Source organism: Orcinus orca, chromosome 13 (assembly GCF_937001465.1).
Source record: "Orcinus orca chromosome 13, mOrcOrc1.1, whole genome shotgun sequence".
NCBI classification, from domain to species: Eukaryota; Metazoa; Chordata; class Mammalia; order Artiodactyla; family Delphinidae; genus Orcinus; species Orcinus orca.
This window is the reverse complement of record NC_064571.1, coordinates 90,516,417-90,541,728: the sequence shown is the minus strand read 5'-3', so window position 1 is coordinate 90,541,728 and position 25,312 is coordinate 90,516,417. Positions and strand designations below refer to the sequence as shown.

At 56.8% G+C, this 25,312-nt stretch overlaps 1 protein-coding gene across 17 annotated transcripts in view; it reads right to left on the bottom strand.

The window, feature by feature from the left end:
- Nucleotides 1–25,312, bottom strand: part of MYT1L (myelin transcription factor 1 like) — a 406,245-nt gene that overhangs the window by 7,694 nt on the left and 373,239 nt on the right. For all 17 annotated transcript variants that reach the window (XM_049695859.1, XM_049695858.1, XM_049695861.1 and 14 more), the window contains 3 exons: nucleotides 23,697–23,780; nucleotides 22,179–22,400; nucleotides 6,367–6,458 (listed from right to left, as the gene is read on the bottom strand). In XM_049695859.1, coding sequence (XP_049551816.1) covers nucleotides 6,367–6,458; nucleotides 22,179–22,400; nucleotides 23,697–23,780 — 398 coding nt within the window. The remainder of the gene's footprint in view (nucleotides 1–6,366; nucleotides 6,459–22,178; nucleotides 22,401–23,696; nucleotides 23,781–25,312) is intronic.

Below are 25,312 nucleotides of genomic sequence, written 5' to 3'. Positions count from 1 at the left end.
TCTTGAGCACCTGCCCAAGTCTTCCCTCTTCCCCCTGCTGTGCTCCCACCGTCACCCAGGGGGACGGGGGGTGACCTTAACCAGAGTGATGGCTCTCTCGTCCACGACCCCTGATCAGCGTCTTAGGTCCTCAAGGTGCTTCTCTGCCAGCATCTTACAAGGTCCAGAACATCAACAACAAAGTCCTCCTTTTTATCAAATGCACCCGGAAAGCATGTCATAAAGGATATAATAACAAATACTGCCAGGAATGAAACGAGGTTCACCCTGTCTCAGGTGGAGGCCGCTATTCCCCCACGTTTTATATGTGACCAAGTCTTTATGGCAATCTCTCAAAATTAGGGCTTAGGATTGACTGAGTTAGGGTATATAAAAACCTGGCACACGGGAGGTCTCCACCAAGGCTGTGGCCAACGGAATTATTCTTCCGTAGTTGAAGTTCAGGTATAGCTCAAGATAAGAATGCATGAAAATAATCACGATAAATGCATAAAAATCCTGACTTGTAAAACAACTAAATCATGAGGCAGTTTATCATTTAACGAGGATTCGCCACACATTCCTCTAAATAGCTGGTCTTCCAACCGCACGGAGAACATCTCTCGTGAAAACTGGATCCTCGGGCTGTGATGGTCGTCAGATCTTCCAAGTGAATTTCTGTTATGATTTCTGGACAAGCTCTTCATGTCATATTTCTTCAGCTTTTCAGATTTGAACAGTTTAAAACTTTCTCTTTTCCCGGGTGTGTTTTGCAGTTTGTGTTGAGGACCAGCCGTGTGAAGAGAGGGTTATCGCATTTTCCTAAGAGGCCCAGAGGATGTCCCTCTGTTCTCGGACCCTGAGGTGCAGCTGCCTTTTAAGATTTCCCGAGCGTTGCTTGCATTCAGGCTCTTTCTGAAGCCACTGTTACCGGTTCTAATGTTCTGCCGCGCGGGCGCTTGCTGAGAGAGGGGGCGCGTCTCCACAAGGCCCCTCAGGCAATGGCTCTGAGCCTCTCTGTAGTGTGAGAATACACTCTGCAAAGGAAACGCGTCGGTTCATACAGGAGCAGTCTTCTCTCACATATTAAATAAAATGTCTCATTTTTACTTGCATATGACACTGAAAGTGTCAGAGAGCAGACATGACTGCGTGTCACGAAGGTACCTCCTGCCAGAGTCTGTATGTGAGGCTGGGGCAGCTCTTCCTGGGGAGCTACCCCCTGTGCACCCCAGAGCTATTTGATCAAGAGATTTGATTCTGGATAATCGTGATAGGAAGGGTGAAAGATGTGCTACGCAACTGCCTGTTTCCAACACCGAGATTTCATGTTTCCCTTGAGAAGTGAGTGGAGTTGTAAGCAAAGCAATCCATTTCAGGGTTGGCGGTTTGCAGATCGCTCCCCTATTATAAAACCCAGAGAACGGTGGGAGAGAATAGCATGCCTCGAATTTCCAATTAAACCCCCTTAATTCGCTTGTCAGGAGCACCCCATCGGCAGTACCTAATATACAGCGAAGTATATAAAATACACCATCATGTCAGCATCTTTGTCTTGAGGCTAGATTCCAGCAAACTTAGAAGAATTTTGCTAAAATTATGAGAAAAGAATGTGGTCTTTCTGGAATATAGGTGAAATCTTGGGAGCCCATTTCACTGGTTTGAATTTTCATGAAAGAGTTTCCAACAATTATTATGTTCTGTTTAATTTTTGTGGAAAACCAACGTCTAAGCAGGGGACAGAGCTCACGGTGCTGGGAGATTTCCTGAAGTCTGGTGGCATTGCTTTCCTTTTCTTTCTTTTCTTTTTTTTGTTTTAACATCTTTACTGGATTATAATTGCTTTACAATGTTGTGTTAGTTTCTGCTGTACAACAAAGCGAATCAGCTATATGTATACATATGTCCCCATATCTCCTCCCTCTTGCGTCTCCCTCGCACCCTCCCTATCCCACCCCTCTAGGTCGTCACAAAGCACCGAGCTGGAAGCATTTCTGAACTGCCTTGATGAGGGGTTTTAGAGGTCTGGGGTTTAGAGCCGGGTTTTGAAACATGACAGACCTGGAATCTGAATCCATATCTTGCTACTTAAGAGTCCTGTGGTGAGTACTTTCCTTAATCCCTAGACACCTCAAATCCCTCCATTTAAAAAGTCCCTATCTGTCACAGTGGCTGTAAGAAATAAGCTCACTATATAAGATACCTGAGCTATAGCGAGACTCGCCAAACAGGGGCCAAAGGAAAATGTTAAATGCTGTGTTGTCTGAGCAGCCCCACAGCACCAGGGTGTCTGCAGGCTCGTCTCTGCTCTGACCAGAAAGTAGCACAGATTGGTTTTGTCCTGCTGACCCCGTCGATGTGACTGACAAACAGTTAAAAGAAAAGAAAAAATACCGTATGTGGTCTAGTGCAGCGGGCTTCGATACTTGCTGAATTAAAGAATTTAAAAAAGACACACCTCTCCCTCACAAGTCCTAAAACTGCCAGCTGATGGTTTTTACTGTGACTTTAGTTGCCAAAAATGTATATATTTCTAGAAAATTGTATGTTGCAGAGTGCTTTCAGTATATTTTCATCAAAGCCTTGGACTGAGTGTTTAATTTATTAAAAAAAAATCTACTGTGTAAACTAAGTGGCAAATCAGGCTTCATTATCAAAACAATCTGCAGATCAGATCAACCGTCCAACAGAGGTCACTGTAAATCCAATAAAGCACTAGCCAGGGCCCCCATGGTGACCTTTCCGTCTCTAAATTTTATTCTAGGAGATGGACGGATGGATGGATGGATGGAGGGATGAAGATGTGATGAACTAAGGAGCACCGGCTGCAGCACTGTTTCCTCCTGAAGCTCTTGGACCTGCCCTCCTGCCCGCTGGGGGGCGCCCTCAGGAGCCCAGCATTTGTGAGTGGTTCCTCGTTAAGTGTCTGCACGTGTGTGAGTCCAGGACTCGGGAGCAGCCTTTCTTCCGTGACGGTGGGGAAGCTGGGGAAGACCTGGCAGGTGACAGATGGATTCTCAGACTGTCGGATTCTAGTGAGTCACGTGGAATTCGAGGGTCTGGAATTAAAGCCATCCATGTGGACGTGCCCCCAGGTCACCCTCGAGAGCCCCAGGGCACAAGTGCCTGGCTGTGAAGCCCGCTTCTGGAGAGGGGAGAGCGCCAGGTGGGCTCACTGGCCCGTCGGCGGCACTGGGGCGCGGCGGGGCCCTGGCTGCGGGTGTGCCCTCACAGGTCGCCCGGTACCCCTTTCACCTCTTCACCGCTTTGAGTTTCCTCTTCCTTCTTGGTAAAGGGGAGCGTCAGTACCCATGCTTGGGGCTGCTGGGAATATAAATGAATAAGTGCATGAAATCCCCGGACAGAGCTGCAGGCAGGGGAGGGGGCCTTCCCTCAGCTCACCATCCCAGACAGTAGATGAGAAGGGCAGAAAAACGTTAGTTCTTTTCCTTCTCTCCTGAAGGCTTGGCCAAAAACTAAAACCAAAAAAGCAAAACCCCAAAGCCGCCTGCAGCCCAACTCCGGAGAGATGCTCACAGGCGCGGAGTGACCGTGTGCAGAGGGTCCTGGAGGAGACCCCTGGTAACTCCGCAGAGCCCCAGCTGCTCGGAGAGCTGACCGACGACTTGGGGTCATTCAGGGGAGACACAGAATAGTGAGAGTCTTTGCGGGGAAGAGATGGGAACAGACTCTTCTCTAAACTTCAGAAAGGAAAAGAAAGAACCTTGGATTTCAGAGCCGGAAGGAAACCTCAGAGACTTTTAGATGCACTCCTCCCTCTTCAGATAGACACTCGGGAGAAAAAGCCGGAACCCAGGACGGGAGCGGCCCGGCCCGAGTCAGCCCTAGGGTTCCAGCTGGTCCCTCGGCCGCGGGGCTCAGTCACTGTCAAGAGGACACATTGCACGTGGAGGGTGAGTGACCTCGGGTAAGGTCTGCACTCAGCATGTTCAAGAGATGAGAGGGTGAGAGATGGGCTCTCCCTCACACAGAGTGAGGGCCACGCCTTTGACCGTGAAGGTCGGGCACAGCTGCAGGGTCAGTGACCGCTGAGCTCCCGTCCCCCAAAGAGCAGAAGTGAATTTCCCACAGTCCTGCCCTTTGGTCAGACACACACAGGGATGAGGCCATTTATCCACGGGATGACGTGCCCTGATCGTGGCAGAAAAGGTGCCCCGACAGGTGAGAAGTGAGGGGACCGCCAGCCCTGGGCTCCAGCATGGACTGGGCTTGGGAAGACCTGGGTTTGACCCTCTTCTGCTGCTTCATCTCCAGGTGACCTGGGCTTCCCCGGGTCCTCGTCTGTGGACAAGCAAGTGACCGAACGTACAGCAGGAAGAAACATTCTGAAGACTAAAATCAGCAAGCTGAGCTCAGGTGCAGAGAGGTGGGTGGATGGCGACCCTGCGGGCGACCCCACTGACCAGGGTGGAGCCGGGAGCCAGGTGCCCAGCCTGGGTGAAGGCTGGGGTTGGTTCCTCTCCCAGATGCCATGAGTCCTTTCTGGATAACAGCTGTGACTAGCAGTTACAGAAGGAGGACTCTGAGTGTCGGATGCCCCCATGAGAGGTGCCAGCCCGGGGGACTCCCCGCTCTCCCCGGCCGTCCCGCCCGCTGGGAAGCCTCCTCCTCTGGGTGTGCAGACCTGCCCTCTCCACTTCTCTCCCCGCTGGGTCTGCACTGAGCTCCGTCTATCCGGAGTCATGAGCTGGCGCAGACTCACATCGGTTTGCAGAAGGAGTTTTGCTTTAGCCCTGGGGATGTTGTGCGGGTGAAATGTTGGCTAAATATTTTGCAAAGAGCTCAGTGGATGTTGTTTTCTCTCTGGCAACGCGCCCTGCCCCTCGATGGCTGAGTGAGAAGGGACATTGGTGACCCTGGCGTCTCGGGATGGGCTCCTCACGCTGGCGGGTGAGTCTGAGAACTTCCGTCTAACTGGTGCCCGTCCCCCATCTCCAGCCCCTGAGCCGCCTTGAGCAGAGGTGGGGCTCACGGGGCTTGAACCTTCAGGTGGAAGCGTCGTGGCCCTGACTGTCTTCCTGGTAAGTGACGGGGAGCAGGATGAGGCATGTTTCCTGCTGAACCCCTCGTGCTGTCCTCAGGACCGAGAATAGTGCCCGGTGAGCCATGGAGGCCTCAGGGCCGCGGCCGGGCCCCAGGCGTCTCCAGGCTAGGAGCGCGGCAGGGCTGGTCCTTGTCTGCGTGCATCCTGGGTGCGGGGCAGCCCGGGAAGCGGAGGGGGAGGGTCGGCCCCATCCGCCACCCAGTCCTGGGGCCCGAGCTACCTGCGGCGGGTCCAGGCGTCCAGCACGGGGGTGACCCGCGTTCCTCGGCACTTGGTTCCTTTGGGGAGCACGGAGCTCGGGAGGCACCTTGCCAGGGTTCAGCACGTTCACCGTAGGCCCCGCCCTGCCCGAGCCCCGTCCCTCACAAAGTCCCCTGAGGGGCTGGGAGGGGGAGCCTCTCACAGGCCACCCTGCTGAGGGATTACAATTGCACTGGTCTCCCGATCGCTGCAAACACTGCACTAGGGACCGCTGGACCTCAGCTCCCAGGGACACACGCGGTCACGCCCCCGCGAGCCTCTGGTGGCAATACGGGCATCAGCGCATCAGCGTGTGTGTTTCTGTGAAAGACACGTCCTCATGTAATGTGTGCACTGATTCACTGACACTGGGGTCTCGGACAGCAGCCTGTCTGACGCGGGTTTCCTCCCTAAGCCGTGTCACGGCCTCCTTACGCCCAGGACACCAGACGGCACCCCTGTCCTGCTCTGGGGGCCTTTTCAACAGTGGCGTCTCCAACGGGAAAACACAAAAATTCAGCAAACGCAGCGCCCCACAGACTGTGAAGAGGACCCTTATTTATGGCTGAGCCACGAGGAGAAGGCAGAAAGGACGGGCCTCGCGGGAAAGTGGCCGAGATTCAGGCTCTCCTCCCCTCCCCGGGGCCCTGAAAGCACCGCGAGCGCCGGTCTGGGGTCACAAACTGACGGAAGCGTGGACCCGGGGCCCCGAGGCCGGGCTGGGACGGGCTCCGAGGCCCGAGCCCCCCGCGTGCGCTCCGCCCGCATCTTTGCGCGCCTCCTGCGGTGGGCCAGGGAGCGTCTGGAAGGAGGGCTGCGCAGACAGACGGACGCCAGCTCCTGCCCCAGAGTGAGGGTGAGAGAGACAGCCGTGGGCTGCGTGTGGCCCGAGGGCCCCTGACTCAGCACCCGGCGCAGAAGGCCGTGGGGAGGCCGCCTCTCCCCGCGTGGACCGGCTTTGCCCGGGCGGGAGTGACCGCTGCCCCCTCCCGAAGGGACGAGGCTATGCTGGGGCTCCGCTGGGGCCGCGAGGACGGCCGGGCTGTGGCCGTGGCCCCGACGCGCTGGGCGCACACGGTTACCGTTGCTGGCCCGCTGCCGGATGGTCAGCATCTGCTCTCCCGACAGCTTCGCCTTCTTCATGGCCGACGTGGCCCGCGGGCATCCCGACAAGCTGGGGACGAGACGGGAGGTGGAGTTAGTCGCAGGTTCCGGGTTGGGGGGGGGGGGCGGCCCGGGCCTGCAGGGAAAACTGCCTCGAGCTGCAGGTCCCCATATCACCCGACTGGGCTGGTTGCCGGCAAAGGGCCACCTGCACATGGGGAACCAGAGCGGAAGGTGGGCAGGGCCGGCTGTGCCCACAGGCTGGTGTCTGTGGATGGCGGACTTCGGGGCGGACACGCAGCACTGGGCCGCAGTATGGCCTGGGGCGAAGTCTGACCGCTGGGGCTCGGGCGGCAGGGAGATGAGCCCTCTGAGGGCCCCTGGGACTTTTAGGGAGCGCCTATCTCACTTTAACAAACTTCCTTATTGGGACTGCCCTGGCGGTCCAGTGGATAGGGCTCCTCTGTTCCACTGCAGGGGGCTCAGGTGCGATCCCTGGTCGGGGAACTAAGATCCCACACGCCGCGCTGCGCGGCCAAAAGTAAATAAAAATATAAAAAACTTCCTTATTGTGGAAAGTCTCAAACTCACAGAAGGGTTGGATTCAAAACTTAACGTCAAACGTGCAAAAGTAGAAGGGGCAGAGTGATGGGCTACCACCCAGTCTCCATCCTGACTCGCCAGGGCCCCTTCCCCACAGTTATTTGGGAGAAACCCCCAAACACAGCCTCAGCATCAGTATCTCACCTGAGGGTCTGAAACGTGTGCCAACACCCTCACCTGTCGGGGTCCACACGCCCCCATCTGCTTCCTAAGCTCGTGAATGGTGGTCCACCCGGGTCCGCGTGTGCTCTGCGCCCTGAGCTGGGACCTGGTCTGGGCAGCGTCTCTGCAGGACGCCTCCCTCCCTCTTACTTTCTTTCTGGGTCCGTGTTGAGGACAGCGATCTGAGCACCTTCCGCGGGGGCCAAGCCTGGGCCTCCGCACCCCTCGCCCCTCTCCTGGCTACACCTCCAGGGGCCGCACAGGAGGACCCACTGCACTGCTGTCAGGGCCCCTCTAGGCGCTTCATACGCAGGTGGAATGTGAGCCAGTGTATATGATAGTATTTTACGTATATGCAAACCACGTGTATCATTTTGTATTTCGTCTGCATTTTCAGGGCTAGACGGACCCTGTCCTCAGAGAGTGACACTTACACGGTCACTAGGCAACATCCGTGGGACATCTGCGTTTATACAGGGAGGCCTTCGGAATGTCTCTTCAGACACATTTTCTAATATTTTTCTGATGGGGATTTTAGCAGGTGTTTTGGGGGAGGACACCTTCGTACAACAAATGTTCTTACGAGGAAGTTCTGAGGTGCTGGTTCGAGGAGACGTTTGCGTCTGGCAACTGTGCAGGACTCTCCCCGAGAGGCCGAGTGACCGCCGTGCCCACTGCTCTTCCCAGAACCTCACCGGGCCGTGCGCTCGCTCACGGAGCTTCTAGATTTACAGGGGAAGGGGCAGTGGGACGTCACCCCAGAGGGTGACACAGCGTCCTGTTAGTTAGGGGTCATCATCCCCGGGGCCTGTTGCTCAGAGGCAGCACGTCGCCAGGCGTGCCCGGGGCTCCCGGATGCTTGTGGATTGGAAGCCGTGCACAGCGGGTGGCTGCCCACCCCGATTCTCCTACCTGGACAGAAGTGGGAGTGGGGGCTACAGGACAGAGTGAGGGTGGAAAGCAACGAGAAGGAAGCCCAGCGCGTGGAAGCCAGCGGAGTGAGGGACTCGGGTGTCTCCACGCGTCCATCCCCAGCTGGCGGGGCCCAAACCCGGATGTGCAGCAGCAGGATGGCCTGGAAACAGTTTCACACACAGACTCCTGGACCCACGTTGAGGGTCAGAACCAGATTTCAGTCTCCAGTTGCTTCTCCTAGCTTCCAGTTAACTGAACTGCCAGCCGAGAACGACAAATAACGGTGTCCTTCAGCCAGAGCTGGGAACTAAATTAGGAGACACAGACAGGCCCGCAGAAGGATGTGTTCTGTGCAAACACGCCTGCACCGTGTTCCTCCCATTCCGATCCAGTGACTGCATCCCAGCCTGGGTCAAATTTGGAAGTGTCCGGAGCAGGCCGGGCGCCGGTGCCGGGTGGCGGGTGCCAGGCGAGGGCGCAGTGCCATCTAGTGGCGGCCCGAGCCAACCGCACCGGGTGCCCTGGGTCTGCGCTGGGCCAGGATCTCAGGGCAAAGTCCCGTGCCGAGTCCTGCCAGGGAGCGACCCCGGGGGGATCTCGGTGTGGTGAGAGGAGAGTCCTGAAGCGGAGACCCAGCGGCCCTTATGGAGACGCTTCTAATTAAAACCAGGCTCCAGGCAGCAAAGAGTTAACCCGTGTCTGCACCAGCACCCACCTCTGGGGCCCCAGACGTCTGGCCCAGGCTCCACCAGGAATTCCTGGGAGGCTCCGGGCAGACACTGCCCAGGGCTTCAGAAAGGGACAGAGGAGACGGAGGCCCAGCGTTTTATGAGGGCATCCCCCCGAGTGGAACTTCCTTCAGGAGAACGTCACCCCTGAAAACAGCTCAATAAGTAGAACTTTCTGGGAGGGGGGTGGTTAGAAGGACTCGGGAGCCCACGGGAGGAAAGTAAGAAATTCGAGAGCGCGTGGGGTGTGTTGCTCTGGGTTTGCTCACGGCCCAGAGTGGCTGGGGAACCGAGAATACAGGACCCCGATGTGAAAGGCCCCTGTGACTCAGGCTGTCTCCCACGAAGTGCGGGTGGGCTGTTATGTACCTTGTGTTTTTCACTGTTTACGATTTCACCATTGATGTTAAAATCCTCTAGTAAGGACGTGATACCTCCTGTACAGCACAGATTCCCATGCTAATGCCACCTTCTGTATCGTAGCACTGAGGACGTGTCTCCAGCTGATTCCTGGTGACGGGCACTGCACTACTGTTACCTTCTGCGTCGTAACATTGGGGACTCTCGGGGGCGGGCAGTGCAGGCAGACGCGGAGCGAGGGAACCGGCGTTAACCCCGAGGGCACACGTCACGCTCACCGGAGCTGCCACTTTTGAATGTGCTTCCTGAGACCACAGGGGATGTGTTGGGGGCACAGGGTGTCCTCTGACCCCCATGGAATCTCTGCCCCCAGATTACTTGTCTGAACTGCTCCCATCTCAGCGCGAAGGGGTGTCCTTGTGGTTCCTTCTCAGCCCAAGATGTGGATTTGGAGTTTACCCCCAGCAACGTTCTGAGTTTCTCCGAAAACATATTTGGTGTCGAGAGCATGCCCTGAGCCGTGGAGGGAGGCAAGCGTTAGGGCAGGAGCCTCTGTGCCCACCTGGGCCTTAGGACAGACGGGGTCTCCCAGTCGCAGGCGTTCATTTGCAGGGACTGTGGGTCAGACGGGAGAGTAGCAGGCTTTGCAATCGCTTTATTTCTCCTGCTTGATCCCCCTCCATCCATGCATTTTGATGGCATCACGGAGGAATTAGGCTTTTGCGAGCACCCGGGTCCCAGCTGGCGGGCATCACAGGATCGCTGGGGTCTCCCCGCCGAGGATGGGGGGCTGAGTGGCTCCTACTCTTCTGACCCCCTTTCTTGCCTGGAATTACTGCTGAGCCCGAGGGCGCTCAGCACCATTGGGGGCAGGTGAGAGCAGGTGTGGAGTCGGACGACCTACAGGGACGGCCCTTAGGAGGCTCTTTCCTCAGGTGTTCTTTTCCCGACAGTGTTGCGACCGACACTGCTGGATCGAGGGGGCTCCAAAGTTCATCTCTGGGGCGAGTGTCCCCCTGGTGTGGCTGAGAAGGACGTTTGTTTGACAACGAGGCTGGTACTTCGGCGGGGAGGCCTGGGTGCGGGGGAGGGGTGGTCCTGCCGTCCCCAGGAAGCCCCCAGGCTTCTCCTGTGGCCGTGCCTCTGGGGGCAGCTCGGCCGATGGGGCGCCTTCCCTTCACTGCACTGGTTACTCGCGAGGTCCTTCTCAAAACTCAAAAACCCAAGATCTTCTCAAAACTCAAAACTCTCACGCTCTCAAAAACTCAAGACTCTGGGTCCTGGACATTTTTCTGGTTTCCTTCTTTGATCGTTTTCTTTCTTCCATTTTCTCTCGTCTCTACTTTTTCAGAAACTCCTGTAGCTGTTGGTTATTAAATCACATGAATTGTTTCTCTATTTTTAAAATACTCTCTTCTTTTCTCACCTCTTTATCATTTAAGGGAGCGTTCCTCAGCTTTGTATTCTAACTTTCTATGTGGAGTTTTAAGTCTCACTTGCCTTTTTTATTTTAGAAGATCTTTCTTGTTCTCTGAATGTTTTTTGAATTATGAATATCATAACTTATAATATCCTTTCTATCTTTTTCTGTCTGATGACAAATTACAGTTGTTTTTGTTTTAAAGTCTTCTCCTTCCAGAAATGTCTGTTTTCTCTGAGCTTTTTTTCCTTCTCTGTCTTCTTCTAAGTGTGTTTATTTTGTTTTCTGTCCTGTTGCCTGGCGCATCCCTTAAATAGCTGGAAACCCTAGGCTGTTCATTCCCGTTCTCCAGACATCACACCTTTCTCTGGGACCCGCTGGTTTCGGGGGTGGAACACCGCCCCGTCTGGATGGGCTCGAGTGGCCACAGCGGCTCTGAGACAAGCTGGGGGGTGGCGGGGCCTCCACATTTCACTTAATGTTCCTGAGTCCAGCACAAGGGCCACCCCTGTGTCCAGCTGCTCCTGGGGTCCCAGGCCAGAGCTTCCCACTCCACTGGGGTGACGGGGGCTGGGCTGGACATCTAGGGGTCAGGCTGCTTCTTATGGAGACTTTGAACTAGTCCTCTGTTTTCAAGCCTTCTCTGAACCCCCCACAAAGGGCCCACTGGTCTGTGGGTTCTGTGGGATCCGCAGCCCCCCGAGCTCCCCTTCACCCATGTCCCCCGCCACCCCTTCCTCTCCCGGAGATGCAGGTCTGAGTCATTTGTCCGTCAGCTTTGCAGCTCCCAGGACTTGGTGGATGAGATAGAATTCACTTCTCTTTTAACAATATTTTACCGTTTAAAAACTTTCTGGGTTTATAACCTGAGAGTAGGTCACTTCAGCGGAGGTTTGAGACTGAGCGGAGATGACTGTGTTCTCAGCCTGTGGCGTCTGACAGGACTTTCTGTAGAGATGCCCACCGAGGTCTGGGGTCCACGGGCACTTGGCTGTCATGTGCGTGCTCTTTCTGCCCCTTTCCTGGGGGCCAGTGTGGCGGTCTCTCTCTCCTGGAGTGACGGTGGTCCTGGTGGCCAGATCCTAGGCACAGCTGGTGCAGGGGACGGAAGCTTAAGTGTTGCCATGACACCCAGGGGAGCATCCTCAAAGACAGACCCGTCCTCCATCCAGCGACAGAAACAGCCTAGAGACGAAGCTTCCAGGGGGGGCGGGGTGGGAGCGGGGGGGGGGGGGGGGGCGGGGGCGGGGGGGGGGTGTCAGAGGGCAGAGCCACGGGGGATGGAGCCGGCAGCTGGGTCGGCCCTGCCGGCCCGGGCCTAGTGACGCGGGATCACACCTAGCGACCTAGTGTCCCCACCGCCCTGAGCCCCACTCGTTCTCCTGCCGCATCCTAGCAGATGGTGGGGAACCTGCTTCTCTCTGTGTTTCTCCTTTTGCTTGTCTCTAGGAAGCCCGGGGCTCACATTCCTGTAAATCATTGCTGGGGGCTGATCGTGTCCCTAGAGGAATGCTGACACCTTAACATCCAGAACCTGTGACAGGACCTCATGGGAAATGGGGCCTTTGCAGATGCCGCTGAGGCAAGATGAAGTCGTGCTGGGGTGGAGGCCTTGTCCCGTGACTGGGTCCTTACGAGAGGGACACAGAGGAAGGCCGGGGACGACGGCGCAGAGACTTCGGGTGACACCCAGGATTGCCGTCCCCTCGCACCCCTGCCCGTGTCGTGACCTCTGTCTTCCGACGTCAAGAGGATAAATTCTGTTGTTTTAAGCCACCAGTTTGTGGTGTGTGTCAGGCAGCCTAGGAAACTGATCCCATCAGACTTGTTAATTAACTTTGAACTCCTAATCCAGATGTTTCCCCATCTCCTATGACATTTCTATCAGTTTTTGGATATGTGAACATAACTGTTCTGTAAATATGAGTTTTTGCCATGAGCTCAGGCGGCATTGACGCGTTGGGGGGTGACAGATGATAACAGAGGAGACACCCCCGGCATTAAAAGCTCAGGGTAAAGGCGCCGCAGGAGGGGGGACGCGGGGCCCGGTCCCCTGGCCAGTGGTGAGAAGTGTGGCCGGGCGTGTCCTCATCCAGCTGGGCCCCTGGCTGCACAGGGGGACTGCTCAGGGCACATTCTGGGAGGGGGGACCCGGCGGGAGGACGGCAGAGGGGGACCCCAAGGGACACGGAGCCACGGAGCTTTGGGAGGGGAACCGGGCGCAGTGGGTCGGGGCCTGCAGGGCATCCAGGGTGGGAGCACCCAGCCCGTGTGGGTCACATTTCAGCTTGTATTAACTGAAATCAAACAACGTTAAGTGTCATGGGGACTGGACGTCAGCTGTGGGCCCGGCAGCCTCACACGTCTGGTGATGACAGAGCCGCTGGCGGGACACGGCGGCCGGTCACGCGTTCTGTGCCCGGGGCGGCATCGACCTTCAGAGGGGCTGGCGGGAGAGCCCGGAGTGTGTCATCGGTCCTTCAGCGGAAGAGAGCCTCCTCTGGGGGCTCAGGCAGATTTTTGGAGACAGAGTCTTCTTGCAAAGGGAATTTGAGGAGAAGCGGGTGACCGTGGGCAGACGTGTTAAACTCACCTTACGTCTAAGACTCTGTAGCTCGCGCAGCAAGGACTGGAGTGGCCCCGCTGACTCTCTCAGGCATCTGAGGTCACGGGGGCATTTTCTCCCCATTTCTCTAGAGTCACGGAGGCTCATGACCTGCCAGCGACACCACCCGCGGGGCCAGTGCCCAGGGCTCTGGCCTCTTGTGCTATTTGGTTCCCAGGACATTTCTTCCAACTCCACGCTGCTCAGGGGGACGAACAGAGGACAAAAGGTGCCGGGTCCACGCAGGCCTGGACAGAGCACCTGGGGGGCCGGGGCAGCTCGCAGGGAGGATGCTACCTTTAGAGGGAGGAAGACGTGATGGGCTTGGGGCCAGCGCTGCCTCCCAGCAAACCTTGGCAGGAACTCACCAACGAAGACAGTCTTAGTGTGAGCGTTTCGCAAACCATCGTGAGGACCAGAGCACGGGGGTCACAAGATGCGTCCAGGGGAACGAGGCCAGGAAGGAGGTGGGGGGCTCGGGGGGGTCCGGCCCAGCTGCCTGGCCCTCCTGCCATCAGGACGTGGAGGGGACGCTCCCTCTGCCGGGTGTGGGCCTGGTGACTCATCCCAGCCTCGTCTTTGTGCCCTCACGGCCCTGTGGCCCTAGTGTCTGGACCTCAAGGGTGCGGGGAGGCCCCCGAACGCTACCCTGCTGACCGGGTGGGGCTGCACGGCGCCCACAGGCTGGGGGCTGGGGTCAGTGCGGGGAGCCGTGGGTGGGAACCAGTGTTCCTTAGCTGATGCGTTTTTTCATTCTTCCTCTTTATTTCACCACCGGCTTTGCTAGAAGGAGAAGCATGTGCTGCCTTAGAGCTGGAAGCAGAGAAAGGGCTTGTGAATTTCAAAGTCTCAGTGTTTTGGAGATGCCGGATCCCAGAGTCGGAAAGAAGTCAGCGCACAGGCTGTGGTTCTGGAAGAATTCATCCTGGCGAGATAAAGATTCCTAGAGAAGGGGAAGGAGAAGAGATGGAGGTGCGAAGAGAGCTGAGATGCTGCTGGTCCGGAGAGGAGACCCACGCCCGGCAAGAGACGGGGCTGCAGCAGAGACCCGGCTGCCGGGGACAGACTCCCCGCCCCCTCCCCCGAGAGCAGCCTGGCTGGGAGAAGCCCCCAGAGGCCCCACCGCCTCTGCCCTTCAGAGGCCTGGGAGGCAGATGCTGGGGGGAGGCTGGCTGGAGAGGCCTGGCGGTGCCAGGAATACCGAGGGCCAGCCACGGGGGCTGACGGCCAGACGAGACGACCTGGGAGGCCCCAGGCTGCCCACTGGCCGGGAGGGACACCCTTGGTGGATGCAGGGGGCACAGGTGCTGGAGGCCCCAGGCTAGGCTCTCGTCCCACAGTGAGGACAGGATGGAGAAAGTCACAGAAAATGGGCGGACACGTGGACTTCGGATTTCTTACAACACGATCACAGCTTAGAAACTGCTGAGTTCCTGAAAACCTACTTCAGGTTCGCTTAAGAGTTGAGGGCGATGTTGTCCTGATCGGAAATGATCGGAAGAGTCAAAAGTCCCACGTGTGTGTGTGTGTGTAACTAAGATTGAATCACATTCTGGACCTGAAAGCTTTGAAGACTTCAGTTTCTCCATCTGTTTGTTGGAGAGAAAAATGAACTTGTGTGTTCATATTGTTAATTTTTTGTTTGTACGTTGCTTTTCCCTATAAAATTGTGACAGGCCAAGCTTCTTGGGGCAGGACTGTATTAAGAGATTTATTTCTCCACAGACCCCTGCACTGTGGCAAAGCAGCAAGCCTATGGGAGGCCGAGTTCTAAACCAGCCCTTGGGTCCCTGCGAGGTGCCCAGGCCCGGTTAGCCCCACCCTGGAGACAGAGGTGCTGGCGATGGGGCGGCCCCTCCTATGATCAGGTGATGGGGCGGCCCCTCCCGTGGCCCGGCGATGATTCATACATAGCCCTGGGCGGCTGGAGGGGCCTGTGCCCCTGCCGTATTGAGGGCCACGTGGCCAGCACCCGAGGGAGCCTCCGGCACTGACAGCCACCCTGGTCAGGAGCCAGCAGGAGGATGGGGAGTCGGTCCTGGAGCCTCGAGGAGCTGAATTCTGCCAAGACCCGGATGAGCTCTGGGGTGGGCCCTGGGCTGTGGGCTGGGTGGGGACGCACCTGCAGACACTTTGGTTCCAGCTGGTGAGGCCCGAGCCGGGGCCCACGGAGGCCAGGCTGGACTCCATGCTGCAGAATCCGACGGAGCAGCCGCAGGGTGTGGCTTTGAGCCCCTGCGTTTGTGGTTCTCTAGAGAACTGGTGAGAAAACGTCCAGAAATCTGTGGGGGAAGCAGCCTGGGCGCGTGTGCCACGGCGAGCCCAGATCCAGGTGAGGTGGATGCTTGCGTGTGTTCGTCCAGTCTTTGTTGGATGCGTCCCAGGCCCGGGAGAGACAGGCGAGTGGACGTGGATGCACTCCGGGAGGAGGAGTCTGAGAACATCGAACGAGGTGGTGCTTCCCCAGCAAAGCCCCTGCCCCAGGGCCGCCTGTGGTCTCGGGCCCAGGACGCTGGCAGCTGTGACCCCAGCTCCTAACTTTCATAGGCCCTTTGGGATTCACGGTTTGGAACAGATGTTGGATCTGAGCTCTCCCCTCCTTGGTGCTTTCCGTCAAATATTGGAATGCGGAGATTATGCAGTCGGGACGCCTGAGCTGCTTTCGGGGCCAGTGGTCGGCGCAGGGTGGTGCCCAGGGGACGGGCCGAGCTGCCTGATGTGGGGCCTTTCCCAGGGGGGCACCTGGACCAGGGACCCGGCGGGAAGCTGGGCTTTTAAGGGCAGTGGATTCAAATCCCCCGAAGACTTTCCCATGCAGTTGTGGGACCAGTAAGGCCAGTGGTCCAAGGAGCAGCTCCAAGGAAGCGGGTGAAACGGGGGCAGTGAGGCACGTGGCCATGACGACCGTGGTTTCTTGGTGCCGGCGGCTCATCATCGTGGCGCCCGTGAACCCTGTGTCCCTCCTCTGGGGGCGCTGGCTCCGTCAGGGCAGGAGGCCCGCAGCCCCGGGAGCCTCCCCACGGAAAGCACTAGTCCCTCTGCGGGGCCTCACTGCACCCCTCCGCTTGGGGGCCCCACCCCCGCGCAGAGCAGAGGGCAGCCCGCCGCGGGGTGCAGGTTGCCACGTGCCCGGCCTCTTCCCGCATCCGAAGCAAAGCAGAGAACAGTGCTGCCCAGCGTCCCTCTGTCCTCCTGATGGGCAGCCTGGTCGGACGACTCAGGCTTGCGGAGTGAAATGGGGGCCCAGCTGGCTGAGTCCCGCAAACGCGCCAGAGCAGCACGAGGTCTGCTCTGCATGCAAACGTTCTCCACCTCCGACAGCATCTACTCCTCGGGAGGGGCCACCTCGACCCTCCACCCTCCTCACCTACTGCAGCTCACAGAGAAATCCAAAATGGAGACGTTTCCTCTCGTCACAGAGTGAAGTATGATGTTTCCAATATGCTTTTGTCAAACAGAAGACCACCCGCGGTTCCGGGGGGCCCTGGCCATGCCTCCTGTCCCCCCGGCTCCAGCCAGGAGTCAGTAGGAGCAGGAAGTTGGGGTTCAGAGAGGGCGGGAAGGGGTGCATGACAGCCCGGGGGGCTGGACGAGAGCCCAGGAGGCAGCAGGGGCAGGGCTGGTCTGCAGCCGGATTGCAGCTCCTGGGCTGCGACGCTGTGGAATCTGGATTTACCATCAGCGGGTCTTGAGTGAGGAACTCTGGGGCTGCTTCAGTGTCCTCCATCCCCACGTGTGTCTTGGGTGAGCATGGCCCTGGTCTCAGCCTGAGAGGGAACAGAAGGCCCACCTCCGTGCTCCTGGGCAGACAGGGACCCGTCCTCAGAGGCCAAAGGCAGTGGGCTTTCCTCCTGGCGGGATGGCTGGGCGGAACGGAGAGGTCAGCCCTCTTCGCTCCCTCTCCCTGGGCTCCAGCCCACGAGACCTGGTTTCTTCAGTACCTGCCCTGCGGCAGCCCTGTGTTTGGTCTTGCAGATGCACAGACAGACAGACAGACAGGGATACAGATGGTCCATGGATGAAGCCCCCAGACAGTCCTTGGCTGGGTCCAGCTTTCTCCTTCCTGGCAGTAGTGTTCTCATGTCTAAAATGGGAACTATGCAGACCTCAGGGCGCTGCGGTTGCCTGTTTACGTAGGTTTTGGTAAAAGCTATGGCTTCTCCGCATTACAGAGAGGCAGGTGCCTAAAGGCTCGCTCTTCTCCTTGGGCTCACAAGGACTACGTTCCCCAGCATCCCATGCAGCCTACATTTCCCAGCATCCCAGGTAGACTACATTTCCCAGCATCCCTTGCACTAGGTGATTCTACGGACCTGGTTCCACCTGTGGGATGTAAAGGAAGTGATCCGTGCTCCCACATCTCCCGGGTGGATCCTGCATGTTCTTTCCCTCTCTGGCTGTGGAATGAAGACCACCCTTGGAGAATGTGCTGAAGGTGGCCGAGCCCTTTTCTCCTGTTCCCTCATCCAGTTCTGTCATGTGGGCAAGAGGTAAACTTCCACTCTTTGGAGCCAGTTTGGGTGTATCTGTTAAGGCAGGTAGCCTATCCCGCTCATATTTACATTAAACAGGATGGTTGGTTGCAAAAAACCCTCATAGTAAGTACACAATATGGTGACTCGTTTTTATCACAATTCTCTTGGAAAGTGTCAAGCACAATAAACATCCTAAAGAAGCCTATCTACTCATTTATAAGAACCGTAGAGGAACTGAAAATAAACAAACCACGTCATGTGGTTCAGGTGGAAGAGGTTTAAGGGGGTCTGGGAGGGAATCAAAAAAAAAATATTTTGGTCAAGCTCAGTGAAAGATGACTTTCTTCTAAGATTATTTATTTATTTGTTAGGGTTAGAATTGTGGCTTTAATTTTGGAGAATCTTCCTAATCTACATAAAGTGGTAAGATTGGGGTGATAGCACAGTATGACCAGCACACCCGCACACAGAGAAGCGGTTCCACAGGTAGACCCCCTGCCCACGCCCTCCCTCCTGCCCAGCCCCTCCCTCCAGCCTGCCTCCCTCCTGCATCACCGGCCCCATAGTGCACACAGTCCTGACACCCGCACCCAGGCTTGGGGGGTCTTCCCAGCCAGCTGAGCCATTGCCCCCCAAGCCAGCTGAGACCCTGGAAGAGCATCCTCTCTCCTGCCCTTGCTCCTGACACCTCTAACCCTGATCCTGGAATCCCGAGTCCCTGCACCCTTTCAGGCACCTCATCGTGCCTCTGATGAGATCCCAGTGCCTCTGTCTGCCTCTCAAGATCTGGCCCCGTCAAGTCCCCATGACTGCTCTGTGCCTTTAAGTCCCCATGACTGCTCTGTGCCTTTAAGTCCCCATGACTGCTCTGTGCCTTTAATTCTTTTCACCCGTTGGTTTCATTCCTTCAGGTAAATCTCGTATCCAGATTCACCCCTCCTAGAAAACCCTCCCTTGCTCCCGAGCCCCTACGAGCTACTCCCAGGTGTTGTCTCCCATCCCACCCGCCGTTTTTGACGCAGCCAATCCTAACCATAGAGTAAGCCAATCCCTAGTCCTTTAGAGCAGCTCTGCCCGGGAAACAGGGACCGGGAGGAGGTCCTCCCACCCATCCTTACACGGAAGAAATGAGTGGAAATGATTTTGCAGCCAACAGCGACTGTGGGAGCTCAGGGCACGTGTCACCTGTCAATGTCCTTTTCTCAGAATATCCATGTGGTCACCTCCCAAAGAGGAAAGCGGGGCGAGTGGGCTTCCTGGGACCCGGAAGCCAGGGCGGGTGCTCCCCCTTCATCCACGCACCTTAGGAAGTGATCCTTTATCATCTTGCTGGGTGGTCACAACTTGGAGGGAAAAGAGCAATAAAACAGGAATTTCTGTTTCCTTCTACTCTTTTTCTGATTCTAAAAGCTGCTTTGCTTTCATGGCACATGGGTTGTACAAGGACCCCTGCATCTCAGGGTACCACCCATGTCTTTCTGGGAGGCCCCTCCTCACTGAGGCCTTAAAGGTCTGGGGAACCAGACAGCCGACGGGCCCCGGGCCTCTGGGGGAAGAGGCGTATGGAAACCCTACCAAGCCTGTTTGTGCCCAAGCCATGTTCCTGCCCAGGATTTCGGTTCTTACACCTCCAGGGAACAACGTTTCATCTAAAATAAATGAAAACTTGTTCAACAGTTGAAAACTGCAGGCTGACGTGCGACAGGACACGATTCAGCCTTAAAAGCCGGGTGATTCTGACACAGGCCACAATGTGCAGGGACCCCAGGACGCTATGCTGTGCGAGATAAGCGATCACGGGTCAGACACCATGTGATTCCACTTAGGTGAGGACCAGAGAGTCAGATCCGCTGGAGAGTGGGTGCCAGGGGCCGGGGCAGGGGCTGGGAGTGCGTGTCTAGCGGGGGCAGGGTTTTCCTGGAAAGGTGAAGGGCTCCAGAGGCGACAGTAGCAGTGGCTGCGCAGCAGTGAGACTGTGCTTACAGCCCCTGAACTGGACACTTAAAAATGGGTGAGACGGTAAATTTTGTGTTATGTGCTTCACAGCACAATTTAAAAAATGCAGGCCAGCTCTCTCAGGGTGCTGATCGTCTCTCTAACGACTCCACCCCACGCCCGCGCCCTGCCAGACAGATTCACACCCGGAGGGAGGGCGCCCGCCTATCACCCGACACCCCTGGGTTCCCAACCCTTTCCACGCAGCATCTACATAACCTTCGTCCTCAGAGGTGACAGGTAGCAGGTCAGACTGTTCTGATTAAGCTTCACAGTGAAATAAAGTATCAAAGTCTCTGCGCGGCTCTGCCCACCACAAGCAAGGCCCCCATGGAGCCGCTTCTGAGATGCTCTGAGGGTCCACCCTCCAGCTCCATCTCACGGTGGAGCCGCGGTGCCCTGGACCAGAGGCTCGGCTCCCAGCGTAGGCTGGGCAGACCAGGCTGGTTGCTTGTTCCCTGGACTCGGGGAGCTCCTCCCGGGACCCTCCTTGGGGCTCTGGGTGAGCTGTCTGCAGACCCCAGGGCGCGTCACGGGGAATTCTAGGTGAGAGACATTCTGCCCAAGTCACAGGAGTCACCGGCTGTGCCTGTCTTCACTAGACCTGTCCAGAGATTCCCTCCATCTGCTCAAGGCAAAGGCACCTTTGAATCAACACCCCCCTCCTGGCCAGAGGCCCTGGGGAGATGTGTCGCTTGGCGGAAAAGAAACAGGGAAGGCCAGGAACCAGGAGAGCCTGGGCGTGTTTACGAGATCACCTCCGTCCTGGCACCTGGGTGTGAATCTGGAGGGTGATCAGGTGTGTGGGGTGAGCCCAGCAGCATGTGGGGAGGGGTGAGCCCCGAGGGTCCTGCCTGGTGGTAGCGACTCGGAGTCTGGGGCCCTCGAGTCGTCCTCCCTGCGAGCCCTGAGGACGCGCTGAGTAACCAGCCTGCGAAGGCGAGTAGGATCTGCTGGGTGGCTCCGAACAAAGGGTTATTCTTCCGACTCTAAGGCAACTATCCTACCAAAGGTTTGGAAACGAGCAAACGCCACACAGGTAGCAGTTACGCCTACGCCCCCCTCTTCTGCTGTCGTTTCTGGAAACTGAGTGCTTACATTTAATCAGAGAAGTGGAGCTTGTCTTCATTTGTGTCAGATTAGCCAACCACGTATACCCTCATTCATAGGTCATGTGGGCAGGGTTCTTAAATTTTTAAAATTTATTGATTGCCCAGAACTTAAGGAAGTAGAGGCAGTTTTTGGAGGGCATTTTGGCATTTTTGCTTCTAGCATTTTTGCTTCTAGGACGGTACCCTGGAGACATTCTGGCACAGGGATGTACAGAAGTCAGCAGAAGGGAGTTCCCTGCCGGGTAACATCCTGTCTAGAGTGGAGACTGGGGGCCGCAGGCCGAGCCCTCCCTCTGGAAAGGAGGGGGCCGCTCTGAGCAGGAGTGAGATGTTCGCCGGCCAAGGACACGCCTGCTACCAGCTGGGCCCTGGGCTGTTCTGGTGAAAGGCCAGCCCTCGTTCCATGCAGACGCCCAGGAAACACTGTGATCTATTTCTATCAAAGAGAAGAAGCCGGTGTGCCATGGGGGTCAGGGGCCTCTGTGCCCCTGGGCACGTTAAGCCGGGCTGCGTGCCTCTTCGCTCAAGGGTGCTTTCTGAAGGGGGACGCGGGGACTCCCCACCTTGGGGAGAGTCAGGGAAAGACACTCGTGTCTCTCTTTAGGCCCCTTCGTCCCGTCTGAGTCTCTACCTGAGGAGGAATTTCTTTTACAATAAAACCACTTCCTAAAACTGTTCAGGCGCATCGTCACGCATCGTTCTGTTTGGCTCATTGCGTGTTCCATGCAGTGTTGCAGATGGAGGCAAGGCGCACGGGGTGTGTGGTCGGAGAGGCCGGGGGAGCCCCGTGGCTTTATGTCGTTTGTGTGATGCCGTGTCCCCCCACCTGGATCCTGGGAAGCTGGGGCACACCTGTGATTTGCCCACGTCAGTCATTCCTCCTGACTTCTACAGGGAGCCACTTGCTTCAACAGAGCAAGCCTCTTCTTCTAAGGCAACGTAATCGCATATATAGATATTTCACCATTAAGCAAATAACAATCAATGGTGATGATCGGCCCTTCTGTAGGTTTCCTGATGTCTCTGATGAGGCCTTTGTAACCAGGTGCCACCCACTTTCCTCGAGTGGGACCTGCCTGCAATATTCAGCCAAAACGAATAAGTAAATCCACAGATACTCCTGTGAGCGTGTGTGCGCGCGTGTAAAATGACAGCCTATTTCTTTCTGCGGATACTGATCAAAGACGTTTGGAAACCTCTACGTACATGCGGACGTGGTAGGAGAGTCTGTGCTTTTCAAAATAAATTTGTTTGTTTCTTCCTCTCCGGAGCCTCAGAATGTCATGAGTTGGTATCATAGTGTTCGGGGTCTCCTCTCTCAGCCTGAGGGGTGGGCGTGGCACCATCGCGGGCCAAGCAGCGCCCCCGGCCTCCCCGCGCCGCCCGCGGCACAGAGCCTGGGCGGGTGCACTCACCTGCGGTGCGTGAGGAAGCTGCCACTGACGTGCCCGGAGCCGTCACAGCCCGGCGTGGGGCAGGACATGCCCTCCGTCTTCACGGACTTCCAGGAGAACTGGGAGCCATTGAGGTACCCGTCCTTCTGCCTCTTGGCCGCCAAGGGGCACCCGGACGCACTTCGGTGGGAGGCGTACTTGCCGGTGATGTGGCCCTGGCCATCGCACCCGGGCACGGGGCACCTGGGGGACAGAGGGGCAAGCTTGGCTGTCTCGCCACCCTACGCCTGGTGGCCCCCCAGCAAGGTCAAGTTAACCTGACACGAGAGACAAACCAGCATCCTCTACTGCAGCAGAAGGAAAGAAAAAGGAAAGTCACGAAAAGACACCACCTAGCGGAGCCGTGAAGTAGTTCACCCTCCTGGAAACTGGTCCAGGCCAGGTGGGAAGAAGGTTTACCTGGAACAACAGAAAGTCCAGGCTTAGTGAGGGATGCAGATGCCGTGCGTGAAAAGGAAGAACCAGTTTGTTGGAGCAGGTGAGATGTGGGCACCTGTTCGAGAGGCGAGTCACAGCTTTTATGGTGGAGATGTGCAAAGTCAATGGGAAACTGCAGGATTATTTTTAAGATTGTCTATAAACCTGTGTTCTTCTCAGGAGGTAGAGAATATTCATTTGTTTGGCTATCTTTTCTGAGATCACAGGATACCCTTCCAGCTAGATAGGTTTTTGAGCAGCAGAGGTGGTATTTAGTTAAGTTTCCTGGCATAGCTTTGGCACGAGGTACCCCAGGAGCACTTTTTTTTTTTTTTTAATAAACAGGAAAATCATTGGTTGGAGCTAAGGTTCAGCAACAGGGTAATTAAATCGTGCTTCTGAAACTTCTCTATTGCAGGTTATGGCAAAGGGCTGAGGACTCACAGCCAAACCGCAAACACATTTTAATTTTAATCAAAACTTTTCTCTAAAGACACTGAATGAATGAGATTAAAATTTCAGGGAGATGGCAACAGGTTTATCTCACAGACTTTTGAGACCCAGGCTCACCGGGCAGCGGTTCGGGGCAAATGCCTGTGGGGAGGGGTAGGGGGCTAGCCTTCTACCCACCGTGCTCTCCATCCCGCCTTAGTGAGAAGCAGAGTACAGAAGCTAAGCGACCTTCCTAAGCTGGAAGTCAGCCAAATGTTCTCTTTAGCTGCTGTAGTTAATAACTTCCTATACTCTCACGGACCTGCCCTTCCCAGTAAATTACACTGCTTTTCCCATCCAAGGTAGAGGGAAGTTTCTCATACTTAGGTTACTCAGAGCATCGGATGGATGGGTGTTTGGTTATCACCTCACCTGTCATTTAGAGGATGCTTTTGGTCAGTTAGCAGGTGTGCATGGTCTGGTTTCAATGCTGTGACCTCACACTTGACCGACCTCTCCAAGCCTGGCCTCCCCGCCAGCCCCCAGCTTCCCCTGACCCCGCCCCCCAGCCCCATGACCCCGCCCCCGGCCCCCTGACCCCGCCCCCTGGCCCCGCTCCGGCCCACACACCTGATGGGCTCCTGGTCTTCCTTGTCCTCTTTGCTCTGTGCTATCCTGATGCCGCTCTTCTTGGCTCTCGGGCAACCTGAAAGGCTAAGGAAAAGCGAGACTTCAGGAAGCGCCTAAGCTGTTCACCCCGCAAGCCCCTTTCACTGTCGATGGGGCTTCCACGCAGTTTCCTCCAGCAGTTGGTGTTCTTGGCATGAAAACGATATCCTGGGGGCAGCTCCTCTGTGCTCCCCCTAGGCCTTCAGACACTGTCAGGCCCCCGCGAGGGCGCCCAGAGCCTGGGTGGGAGAAGCTGGTGTCAGGAGTCACCAGGAGAGGCTGGGCTGACTTGCCAGAGGGCGATGAGCTTTCTGCACAGAAGAGGCCACAGGGAAGAAGAAACACACGCCTCCCCATTCCTTTCTGGTGGCATTCCTGTGGCCGGATTCCAGAGCCCTTCGTCTTGGGAGGGGGCGTGTCCTGGGCATCCGTCCCCATTTACCTGAATACGGCTGGCTTCCCATGGCATCTGCAGAAGATGCAGTGCAAGTTGACCAAGCTTATTCTATTTAATGTTGGATTTTTGGAAATAGCGGCTCACGTTGTCTAAAGGAACTAAAGGAATGTCTATTTCTGTTCAACAGCAGCTAACTGTAGGCTATTAGGCTATTAGATGTGAGATTATATAGAATAAGCGGGAATTTTTGCAGAGAACTGGAGAAGCAGGCACTGGACCGTTTCTGGAGCCCCCGGGGAAGTGTGGAGGCAGAGGCCCCAGGGCTGAGCCAGGGCGGGATGTGCCGTCCACTGGATCGTCCTGACCTCAGTACATGCTTTTCTGCCGGGTCTGGCTTCTGTCTGAGCACGCTGGCCCTCAGGCAAGGGCCCGGCTGTCTTAGGGGGCACCCCCATCACCCCATCACCCCATCACGGCCGTCTCCTTGGTTCTGTTCCACGTTTATGCAGGCGCCTGGCTCCTCTCTGTAAAGCTGCAGCTCCGGAGCCCCCCGCCCCTCGCGTCCTCATTTTCAAGCGCTCCAACTCCCCTGGCACGCGGCCTCCCTCCCTCCGCCGTTTCACCTGTCACCCTCTACAGGACAGCAAAAGAGACAGGGTGCGTGTGCCTTGATTCACTCTCTCCCGCTCCCTCCATCTCTCTCCTCCTTTTTTGGATAAAAATTTAGAAAGTGAGGGCTGTGTTTTCACGCCTCTGGCCCCCCCCAGGGTCTTCTGTGAGAACTGCTTTTATCCTGGTTGGTCACGGTGGCCCACAGGAACCGGGACGCCACCTTCGCACTGCAGGACTGGCTGCAGCTCCTGCCACCCTGCTGGGGCCCGTGTCCGGCCCCGGCTCGGCGGCTCCGCGATCTGGAAACTCCGTGGTCTGCTTGGCTTGCTCTGCCCGTGCTGAGCCAGTCCCCCCGCCAGGCCCTCCTCTGTCCTCATGCTGCCACAGCTCCTTGGTCTCCAGGTACCAGGCGGCGATGACTCCCAGCTGCCCGTCTGCAAACCGTGCTGCCCGCGGGGACTGGGACACCTTCGCTGCTGCTGCTGCCGGAAAACTCACTGTCCTCCCCGGCCGAGCCCACACCACTCCCGTCTGCTCCTGTCAGGGGCCAGAGGCCGGGTCACCCGTG